This window comes from Perna viridis, chromosome 3 (genome assembly GCF_037379345.1).
Source record: "Perna viridis isolate PV_CMFRI_1.1 ecotype Kerala chromosome 3, ASM3737934v1, whole genome shotgun sequence".
Taxonomy (NCBI): Eukaryota; Metazoa; Mollusca; class Bivalvia; order Mytilida; family Mytilidae; genus Perna; species Perna viridis.
This window is the reverse complement of record NC_142447.1, coordinates 36,528,467-36,540,461: the sequence shown is the minus strand read 5'-3', so window position 1 is coordinate 36,540,461 and position 11,995 is coordinate 36,528,467. Positions and strand designations below refer to the sequence as shown.

General features: G+C 34.0%; 1 protein-coding gene across 1 annotated transcript; it reads left to right on the top strand.

Annotated features, from left to right (window-relative positions):
* Window positions 1–1,129: 1,129 nt before the first annotated feature.
* On the top strand, window positions 1,130–6,729 carry LOC148622093 (uncharacterized). The gene is made up of 2 exons (XM_088571652.1): window positions 1,130–3,387; window positions 4,633–6,729. The coding sequence occupies exon 1, from the start codon at window positions 1,399–1,401 to the stop codon at window positions 3,385–3,387; it is 1,989 nt and encodes a 662-aa protein (XP_088427778.1). The 5' UTR covers window positions 1,130–1,398; the 3' UTR covers window positions 4,633–6,729.
* The last annotated feature ends 5,266 nt before the right edge of the window (window positions 6,730–11,995 follow it).

The window sequence follows — 11,995 nt, the reverse complement described above, 5'->3', positions numbered from 1 at the left end:
TTCTGAAGCCTTATGTGTCTTTGAAGAGACAAAGACAAAAAGTGAAAAAAAAAAGAAAAGAAAAATCGTAAATATATCATCAGTATATACATACATGTATAAAGAGTCTCTACAGAAGACTTTACTGGGGGTGACAATAAGTTGATACCTCGCAAGTTGTCACCAACTTGCAGATCCCCCTTCTTTGGTAATTTTGCAATTAGACCTTTAGTCCAATCACTGGGGATGGCACTTGAATTTACTCCAACCCCCGCGATTTCATGGAGTGAAAATGTGGAGCATCGGACTTTTATTTGATAAGGCCAAGCAGCTCTTTGACTAATGTTTCTTAAGTTTTACCTATCTCACAATATATGGTCAATACTATCGATACCACCTAAAATCTATTAATACTTGCATGCAGACCGCCATATACTAGGCCCATACACGCACTACAATGAAAGAGGTTAGAATTCTGTTCGTCTGTGACAATAAAGAACAGGAAATAGCTTGTCAGATAACCTCTAGCATTTCTGGGGTAATACTCGCATATGTACGGTATTATATTCGGCTTATATTGAACCAAGAACGAGGAAAAATTACTTTTTCTTGGAGCCAAATAGAACACAGCCGTGTACATTATAGTATAAGATAAGTAGTGTATAGTTTAAAAGGTAAGATTTATTATTTTGGTTAGCTGGGAATGAAATTGAATAATAAAACACACACGCGCACACACCTTAAAAATAGTTTAAAGGCGAGATTATGTTTTTCAAATGGTAACTGCTAATTGTCATTTTTGTTAGCTTGGAATGAATCGAATAAAAAAACACCCCTTAAAAAGTAGTCTAAAAGGTAAGGTTAAGTATGTTTTTACAAAAGGCAACTTCTAACTGTAATTTTTGGTTAGCTTGGAATGAATTGAATAAAAAAACACACCCCTTAAAAAAATAAGAAATATGCACATTTATTCTCTATCTTGTTTATCAATCCTTTCGTGACATACATTCATGTTCAAATTGTTCAATTTTAGCCAAAAAAAAAAAGGAAAAACCCTACTCCTACTTTTCGACACCGTCCAGTATTTATGTATTAAAAATCACTTATCGATATACATTATGCATAAAGTGACTGTAAGACCTAAAACTTCCGAGTCAATAAAACTATTAGGTCTATCGATTATCCGTCCAGGTGTAACAATTAACATAGGTAAATCGCAAGATTAAACTTGTAGAAAATATTCAAATATTTTCTCATAACTAACAAAGATTATATCGACAAAATGTGATGCAAACATAAAACGTACTTATCATGCCAGGTCCGTTCAAAATTAACTTTGGAAAGGATCTTACGTTCCAGGAAGGGAATAGCAGATATATTTTGCTGACGCCATGAAAGATCAATAGACAACGTGAGAAAATGGCTGCTAACTCTACGGACAATAACAATGCTACAATATTACCGTCAACACAGACCAAGACGACATTTCTGGTCATTTTCTTGGTTGTAGGACTATTCGGAAACTTGTTCCTTGTAATAACGATAGGAAGTAATCGGCGACTCAGAACAACAGTAATTCATATTATAACTCTGAATCTAGCCCTCACAAACCTAATTGATTGTCTGTTGAACTTTTCATTCACAATTGGATATACTGTTTCACCCGCTACAGATCTAGAGACCTTTCTCTGCCGTTCTAACTCCTTCTTTATGAATGTTGTGACTGTCGAAAGACCTCTGACATTGACTTTATTAACATTGGATAGATTTATATATTCCGTATTTCCGACGAAGTACGTGAGTATTCAGAACGTTCAAAGAACATTTTTCATGATTATTTACACATGGATTCATGCTCTGGCATTTGGTTTTCCGTTGGCCGCAGGACTAATTGCCATAGAGATTTACAAAGACTTGAGTGTTTGTCTTCCATTAGATGCCACAAATACTGTGTATTTGACATTTTATTCTTTATTGTGCTATATTATTCCACTTTGTGCAATGATAGTTCTTTTCACTTTAGTCATCAGGTATACGTTTTCACAACGCGATCATATTCATTCCATTATGACACAACATCAGTACTCAAAAGACACAGACAGTGAACAACTACAGTGTTTGAATGAAGTGCTCATTACCAAGTGTGTTGGTGTTCTTTGTTTTGTATGGTTGCTTTGTGAATTTCCGTTCATATGTGCATTTATAGTGCGTCTAACTTTCAGTGGAATCACATATAGTGCTTGCGTTCTAGTGACTCTATTGTGGCTTAAGTTTTCATATGTGATGGCATTGCCACTTTTGGCTTTTACTTTTAATAAGGACGTTTGGAATACGTTCAAAGATTTGATTCTTTGTAAGAAGAGGAATTCTGTTGTTGATGCAAATAAGAGCGAATACTCACCGGAGAGTACTAGAGATAGTCTCGAAGACAAGCTCAAACTGAAAATCAAAAACGAAGAAAAAAGGACAGCAAAAGAAGAAGCGGCGAAGGATGTCGCTGCGAAGAATACGGGATTTCAGGTTCCCGTCTTTTTTGCAAATGCTAACGGTGTCCATATGCATACATTGAGTGATGATGACACTTTGTCAGAAAATGAAGATATTTATGAAAACCCTAAAGTGAAGAAATGTGACGTGATTGGTTCACAGGAGTACCTCAATCAGTGTGATACAAGCGACTATGATTCCAGCAATGAGTTGGATCCCTTTTCGGTATCGCACCCTATTACAAGTAAGAGTATAAACCACACTGAACAAACTATTCAAAGACGCTCCAGTTCACATCCAGAGGTTCGGTCTAAAACACCAGATACGTTAAAGAAAACTTCCATAACTGTGTCATCTGCAGTCGACTCAGGGTTAGATATTAGTACTACTAAAACTACAGTATCTTTCGTAACAAATGATACCTCAACAAGTTCAACTATTGCTCAAGATATATTCGAGGAAGAACAAAAAATAAACTGCAATGCTAAAACAACCTCTGTACCCCGCGAAGTTACCGAGAATGACATTAGTGCCATTCATGATTGTACTAGGACTAAGAATGGAAGTAACCACGTGCCATGTTCAAGTATTAAATCTGATATGGACAGTACAATTTCTTCTCTTACAGGTTTAGCAAAAACTAAAAAGAAAAAAAAACGAAAAGATAAAGTAAGTTATTTTGAGAAACCCGAGCTAAGCCACACTTCAAGTAGTATGTTGAGTATTAAACCGCCACTTCGGCTCCAACCACTCCCGAACTCCCCAAATCACCCAAAGATGAGCGGGAGCACCATTAACCGTAACTTGTCGTTAGACTTGCTCTCTGCTCAGCAGTTGTGTGACACATCAAAGTCTATTGCGACTCCAAGTGCCTGCCAGTTAGTTTCAGACCATCAATTTTACAGCGTCCAAACATCATGAGTAAGTATACATGTACGTACGGTCAACTATCAAACATCCGGGATACAAAGCTAGTATATGCATTGAAAACGAATGCGGAAGAAGTTTAAAAACTATGCACATCCACGTGTGACCAAAACATTAAAATTAACATCATTACATATACTTGTTCGATGCATACTAGCATACGTTTTATTGCTCCTAACATGCAATTCGTCATTTTCTAAATACAAAACGTATTTATACAAAAGCCATATAATCATCTCTATGAAAGTTATTTTTTAATTTTCTTCTTTTATGGTAAAACGCAATAAACGAGTAGTAATATCCATTAAGCGGAACGTCAATAAGCAGGTACAGGAATACTTGGATCAAACGGTGGTATACTTTAGTAACTAATGTACTCGGATGGTGACATGCTAAGTAATCATAAAAATACATACCAGGCGCGTAGCTGAGGCCAAATTGAATAGTAGGCAAAATTACGGCAGGGGGTCTGGGCCGCTTGAGGCCCCCAGCAGGTCCAGGGCGGAGTCCTGGTAGGGGTCCAGGGGGGGGGGCAAAGCACCCCCCCCCCGAAGCTCCGCGGAGATAGCGTTTTAGAGCATCATTTATGCCTCTCCTGCATGTATTTTATATAAAAAAAAAATGGCAAAATTAAGTGCAGGCAAAAGCTTTTTTGCCTAACGGCAGCTACGCGCCTGTATACAGATGTACTCATAAATATACGAGTGTTATAAGCGCAATTTATAAAACATGATTTTACTATAAAAAGGGATTGTAACAGTTATTTACAGTCAACTTATAGCAATCCTGTGACTTGTTAATTCCCAATTTATAGTCTGAACAATTGTGTTCTGCTTACCAATGCTTATAATATTCCTTTTTTTAATTTGCCCAAATATTGAACATCACCACGTCAAAAGTTTAAAAGTGAAGTGAAGTGCATATCCATAGCATGAGATCCTAACAGAGTACTGTTGAATTTAATGTTTAGGATTTGTTCATGGGGCAGCTTCAGGATTTTTTTTTACAATATTACAGTAATTTCAAATTTATGTTAACTACGTAACTTACCTCCTTAGCCTTTGATTTTAAGTAAAATAAGATTTAAAAATAATCCATCTCTTTTTACAAAGATGACTTTGAAATTGTCATTTTAAGAATTAATCTAAAACGCGTGCATGGCCACTGTAAATTGTTACAATGTACATTATACGTTCATTGTAATTTGTGGTAAATGTTTCTTTTTTTTTTATTTTTCAGACTGAGATGGTAAATGTGTACGTTTGGAAATAACATATAATTGTGGGCATTCTTTCGGATGTTTAATGTTCATTGACATAATCCGTCCAATGTTGAGATGAATTACAATAACACTTATGTTGTGATAAGTAAAACACTAGGTGTTTTGACCTATGGTCACTTGCAACAAAAACTGCATATCTACTGTGTTCATATACATTTCAGGATCTTTTTTATGGTTTAAGTTATTTACGGCTACGCGGAGGAATCTACCTAAGGTCATGGTATGCTGACATTTATTCTCTCAAAGTGCTGTATAATAAGCATAATTTATTTAAAAGTGGGGCGAATAACCTGGTTAATCACTTACGTGTATACAGACTTTAAATTGATGGCCAGTTATATCCAAATTTCATGTTTACATTAAATATTTGATTTTCCTAAAAGCCATATTCCATTTTATTATTTTAAAAGACTCTAAGATATATGTATATCAATTACTTTTAAACTCTACTCCGTACAAGTTTTTGTAAGTAACACATTATGTACACAGGCAAATATTTTTCACCTGAAATTCATGTGAATCAAGCTTCACGTGAAATTCACATGAAATTAAAATGATTGTCATGTGAAATTCACTAAACACAAATTTCATGTGAACAATTCGTGTGAATTTCACGTGAAGGCTCCATTCACCCGAATTTCATGTGAACTCTGTCACTTAGTTTATTTGCTCAAATCAGGTGAAAATCATGTGAAAAAGCCTGTGTACAAGATAGATATACAGTCCAACAATCTCAAAAAGAAACATTTACTAACTACACATAATGCGCATAAATCTTTAAAAATGCAGATATTCGCTTGAATTTTTAAACAATCCCAAGGTTATGAAGTAGATCTTTTTTCGGCAAAATTTGAAAAAAATTGTGAACTCAAATTTTTGAGATTCAAAAATCGGCTTTTTTCCCTAAAAACCGAAAAAAAAAGTGGATTTTGTTGTAAAACTCTAGTACCCAGATTGATTATCAACCGTTTTCGTTAAAAATCATAATCACAATCCTATATTTAAGAATGTACCCTTTTTTCAAGAGCAGATTTGTGAATTGCTTCGTCACTCATCTTATTAATATAAATATTGCAGTTAGCTGAACCTGTTCTAGAGTAAATAGTCACTATTCTAAGGAAACGGACAGCTTTTGTAAGAGATTAATGAATACTTGCATAATAAGAATTATAAGTAATATCTCAAAAAGGGATCGAATGAAAGTTGTGCCAAAAATTTCGTTCAAGGCCAACAAGTATTAGGCTTTTAAATTCTTCAATACATGATTTCAGCAGTGTGGGCTATCTTTAATGGGAACAATTCCAAATCCTAGTTCAAAAGGAATTTATTCGTGACGTCATCGAGTTTATAATAGGTCAAAATCAAAAGATTTTGATTATTGGAACCCTCCATTGTTGTAACACAAGTGGTGCATGTAAAAATAGACACCGTATTCCGATAAATGATCTTTTTATTTACATTCTGATATCTTATGATATATTCTTGACACAGCGAGGTATCATATAAATCCTGATATAAGAAATCGTTAAAGACAAAATGTAAAATAAAACAAGAAATACACTGTACGTAGCACCATAAGTGTCTTTTTAAATGATTATTAGAAATTATCTGATTTTGGAAAGTATTTCTAATCGGAGCCAATATATAATTGCAAAATAACTACATTCATTATAAATATTCTTTGGTTCTTATTCGGACTTGGGGTAACAACAGTTAAAGAGAAAACCTAAATCACACAGTCCGGAATGTTATAATCGATCCATATCAATAAAAATAACATACGTAAAGAAAATGGATCCAATTCATTCCCTATATAATTATTACGTATCTGGTATTGCATTGTTTCGTGAAGATCATATTAATTTTCTTGATGTTTTAGATCCAAGCCCTTGGATTTCACTGAGTATTTTTGTACTTTTTTTTACAAATGTATTTATTGTTGTTATATACATGTTTTATACACAATTTTGATCATGTTAATTGTTTGCAACGTTCTGTCTAGTAGCAGATGTTGATTTTTTGTAAATTTGAAGAATAAATGCTACAGAATTGTGTTTTGTAGTTGTTTTAACCACATGAGTCGATGTCTTCCGAAGTAGAGAAGACATGGCTTGTTTTGTTGTCTTCTTGAAGGGCCTGTAACCTAGTCAACATTCGGTACTACTATAAATAAAATTTCAGCAAAGATCAGGTTTAAACTCAAATTCAATCGTTAAAAATATAAACTTTATTCTAATAGAGATACTCATTCCAAAAAAAAGTAAACGCGTTATGCCTACCAATAGCGAATATGTCCGAATTTGTGGTATAACTTTGTGGGCACACTCTTGTTTTCAAATAATTAAGCACAAACAGATTTTTAATTTCTGCGAAGACGCACTTTAAAACCTTAATGGCAATGATAATATTTGCAATTTACGGAATAACAAACATGACTTGGTGCCAATCAATACATGTGTACTTTATATTTTTATCTGCAAATCTTATCATTGAAATGAATGAGACGTGTGGTTAATTAAAGTTGTCAAGTTAATGTATTTTTCATTAAGTAATTACATGATAAAAGAACAACCAGAGCTGGGTCTATGATCAATAGTTTACCTTAAAACTAACAACATAATACCTAGGCTGAAAATATCGTATTATATCGTTTTCTTTGGTGGAAGCTGCTATAATTAATATCTTTAGAATTTTGATTTGATTTCAAGGGAAATGCTGAAGTGCTAACTGTAAAACTAACTTCATACCCATTTTTCAAATACTTGACTCCCTGTCACGGTCTAAAAGTACCTAACATTTGTAAAACGGACGTCGCGATGTGCTTTCTTAAAAATATCAATCAGTTGTCACGACCCGAAAAATTAACGATATAAATACATCAAGAGGGTGTAGAACTACGATCACTTAACATTCTTTTTTCTAAATTCGCCTAGGATAAACTAATGGAGGCTGTTAAAGGTCAAGTAGACAACATTGAAAGGGACCTACATTTTTATTAAAGTTAACTTAGTTCATATGTCTGTTTTACATTAAACAGGGGCGGATTCAGGCGGGAGCGTGGCGGGCGTGCCCCCTAAAATTTGCAAATCATGGAATGTCAGGGGTAGATTTAGGCGGTTATAGGTTAGAACTTTAATTTCTCGCTAATTTTACCACAAAAGATATCTACATTGCACCCACTCTAGAAGAATATTTCAAAAATTTGACCTAAAAAATGTCTTCGCCTCTCCGCTCGGCGAAATTTTATCTGTGCGCCCCCCCCCCCTAATCTAAAATCCTGGATCCGCCCCTGTTAAGGGTTTTCTTTTCAAACACTAGAATCAAATAAAGGAGCTATAGTAGGGTAGGACATAACGAGAAGATAGTTCACGTACAAAACATGCACAAGAGGTACAGTCCTGTCGTAAGATCATAGAAATAAGGGTAAGTTATTCAAAGAATAAACGAAGAAAATTCCCGTATATTATATAAAGTGAAAAAGGTTAACTATCAGCAAGTACAAAAACATATATATTTCTTTGGTGATCAATTCAGACACATAAACTCATTAGCAACTGTTCATCCATGTTATTACTATTAGCGAGTTATTAGGACAAAACCATGAGAAAGTTTAAAATAAGTCCAACATGTCTATGGGATTGAAAATGTTCACCTTTCAGTGAATGCACTCAGTGTCAAATTCCTATGAAAAGCAATATAAAAATTAGAGTACTTTAATGAGCTCACAATATACTAAGTGATGACAGCAATATCAAAACCAAACAACCTTATCAGCTCACAATATCCCGCGCGCCCACATTTGCATTCTTATTTAGAAGTTTCCCGTCCATATACCCAAAACAAGTGGTCCCCTTTGATCGATATTTACAAAAATCAACCCAATCCAAGCTTTCATGGCTTCTAACCATTCACAAAAACTGAAAAGAATATGTTAAACAAGTTGGTCCGAGGAGCCCGAATCGCTCACCTTTTTGAATTTTGCCTTCCAAGGGCGATAAATTTAACAAGAAGTTGTCCAACAATTTTTACTCAAGAAGACTTTGGTAGGAATTATCATAGTTTTCAAGATATTGGGTGAAAACTGTGAAAAAAAATCAAAGGGCAATAACTTTTACAAGGAGTCGTCGGACAGCTTTTTCCCCTGAAGACTTTTGTAGGCCTTATAATAAGGATTATTTCAGAAATTAAAAGAATTTGGCTAAACCTAACTGTTTTAGAGATACATGCAAAAAACTTCTTTCTGACTCTTATTTTTTATTTTTAGTAACGGCAGCCATGTTTTTCGACAGATCAAATATTCCCACATCAGTTCCATGTAGGATACTCAAAGGAACATTCTTACCAAGTTTGGTTCCAATTGGTCAAGTACTGTCAGAGGAGAAGATTTTGGAAAGAAATAACATCAAAAATAGCAAATAAACGTTGAAAAGGGGCAATAACTCCAACATGGCTTAACAAATTAAACGAATATTGGACCACAGATAGATCTCATCATGCTGAACACTTTTACCTGGTCACAATTTGGCTAAACCTAACGTTTTGGAGATATAATATGCGAAAAAAAATACTGTCTGACCCCTATATTATATTTCTTGTAACGGCAGCCATGATTTTCAACAGATAAAACATCCCCATATCAGTTCTATGCAGGATACCCCAAGGAACATTGATACCAAGTGTCAGAGGAGAAGAGTTTTCAAAAATTGTTTACAACGACTAGGACGACAGACGATGACTGAAGACGACGACGATGGATGCCAAGTGATGGCAATAGCTCACATGGCCTTCGGCCAGATGAGCTAAAAATAGCAAATAACGATGAAATAGGGCAATAACTCCAACATGGCTAACAGATTGAAATGAAAATTGGACCACAGATAGATCACATCATGCTGAACACTTTTACCCTCGTCAGAAATCTTAATCTAATGGTTTTGACCCTTATGTTGTATTTTTAGTAACGCTGGCCATGTTTTTCGACAGATAAAAAATCCCTACATCAATTCTATTCAGGATACCCCAGGGAACATTCACACCAAGTTTGGTTTCAATTAGTCAAGTAATATCAGAGGAGAAAAGTTTTGAAAAATTGTTAACGACAACACACGTCAAGTGATGGCAATAGCTCACATGGCATTCAAGTTGTGTGCGATTTTGTTGTGTTCATAACAAAACAGCTGATATCTTTTTTTGAAACACAGTTTTCCGTGCTGAAGAAAACACATTTAAAAAATTACCTGTTCCTATTTAAATATAGTAAAGTATTTAAATATTTTACCAGCGTTGTGACATTTTCTTTTGACTTTATGATTTTTTGCAGAAAATGGGTTTGAAAGTTCCAATATTATAAGCACTGGGCATTTTTTGTGAGAAATTAATGTACGTCCACAAGGTATATTAGCCCTTTTGCACCCTTGTTTATTCACCAACACTTATGTTTCTTCAAAATCAAAATTAGCAGGGCTTACAGAATCTGTCCATCGAGGGTCACTAAGTTTCAATTAAGAACTGGACAGACACACAACTGCAACTTTTTCGAACAAACGAGAAAGGCTGGACAAGACGTTTATGTGCCCAGTTGATATTATATATGGAATTCACAAGTTAAGAATTGCATTAACCAATTCATAAAAAAACTTATGTAGCAGCATAGCGAGAGAACTCAAAAGAAACGTGCAGAAATCAGAATTGGTACTATTAGCGGTGCGCAAGGTCTTATATTGACATATATGTGGTTCTTTGCCATAGAAAAAAAATGTAAGATGAAAAGGAAAATAATAGGAAGAAAATAAGGTAAAAATAAACATTACTGTCACCTATACCAGAAAAATGGAATTAAACCATTTTAATGACATGAATCCCTCAATTTCAGACTTGAACAATTAACAAGACCCATATCAAAAGTTACATACTTATAATACCGTCAATGACCTCAAAATCTGAAGTGTTTACTTTGTCACTTGTGCTCCGTCAATTTCATTCAAATCAATTAAAAAGATTAAATTTATGTGGTAGAACAGGACAGACAGAATTACGGCAAGGAAAGCAGGACAGAAAGCCATTTAACTATATTTTACCCCACTCTTGTGAATTGTAAGCTTGTAAACATATACAATACCAATAAAGTTAATTTCTGGGTATTAATTTGTTTGTTCTAATACTTGATATTATACAACTTGTAAGGACAAAGTAGACTTGATTAAATGGTGAATAAATTTTCTTATTAACTCAAAATGAACTTAATGTCATGAACTATATTGGTCAATAAGTCACTTCACCTTTTTACACAAAGCAAATTCATATTAAAATTAGAAATAAATAAAGTAAATAAGAAGGTCAGTATAGTAAGAGAACCAAGGAAATTGAAATATAGTTCTTTGTAAGAATCATGCAAAGAGTGATTTGTTACCTATTTCAAGTTTATTTAAATATAATATTTAATAGACTCTTTAAAAATACTGCAATGTTTGTTATTGTTGGAATACTGTTTATCAAGAGGTATTTTTAACTGGTTACAGTGTAAAATGGTGTACATCTTTCAGGGGGGGGGGGGGGGGTGGGCTTTACCAAATTAACCTTGGCCATTTTTCACAGGATTCTGACTACAAGTAGATCCAATATCAAAATTTGTTTGAATGTCCAAAGTTTTCATTAGAATCTGAAGAAAAAAAAACCTTATTGTTCCCAAAACAGGAAATTTGTGAAAAACAATAAAAATAGTTGAAAATGCATTTTCAACACTTGCTCTAATTCAGGAATTTCCAAAGAAGCAATCTTGCAACCTTTAGAATTTAAGGAGTTTTTTTGTGTTTTAAGTGCTATTAGGTGAAAATGTAACTCAGAAACAGTAAACCATGTGAAACTTATTACAATACATTTAACACAAAGTATTAGTATACTAAATGACATGATAGTTGTACTATGCATTCATTGATAAAGGAAAGGTACTTAATTAAAGCCTGGCTAGGTCTTATTTTTATGTTTTGGGTAAAAACGTTATTATTATAATGTCATATCTTTGTTTCAAAAATCAAGAGTCTTATTTTGTCATAGAACACTTGGCACTGTTTTAATTTTCGTGTCATCACATCTATTATCCTGTTGCTTTTCAATCTCCTAAAATTATGATCAATTTGTGACATATTGAAATGGCTTGATTATACTCATACAATGTAAGCAGTTGAAATTCTGTTCCTCCATTCCCAAAAATCTTACTTAGCAGGGCACAAAGTCAGTAAATAGCTTGCCAGACAACCTCTAGCACTGCTGGAGTAGGCTTAATTATAGTATAACTTGAACACATATAAAATATTTGAAAAG

Bases quoted from the DNA above. Each gene is read 5' to 3' on its own strand.
- LOC148622093 (XM_088571652.1), top strand. From the start codon at position 1,399: ATGGCTGCTAACTCTACGGACAATAACAATGCTACAATATTACCGTCA.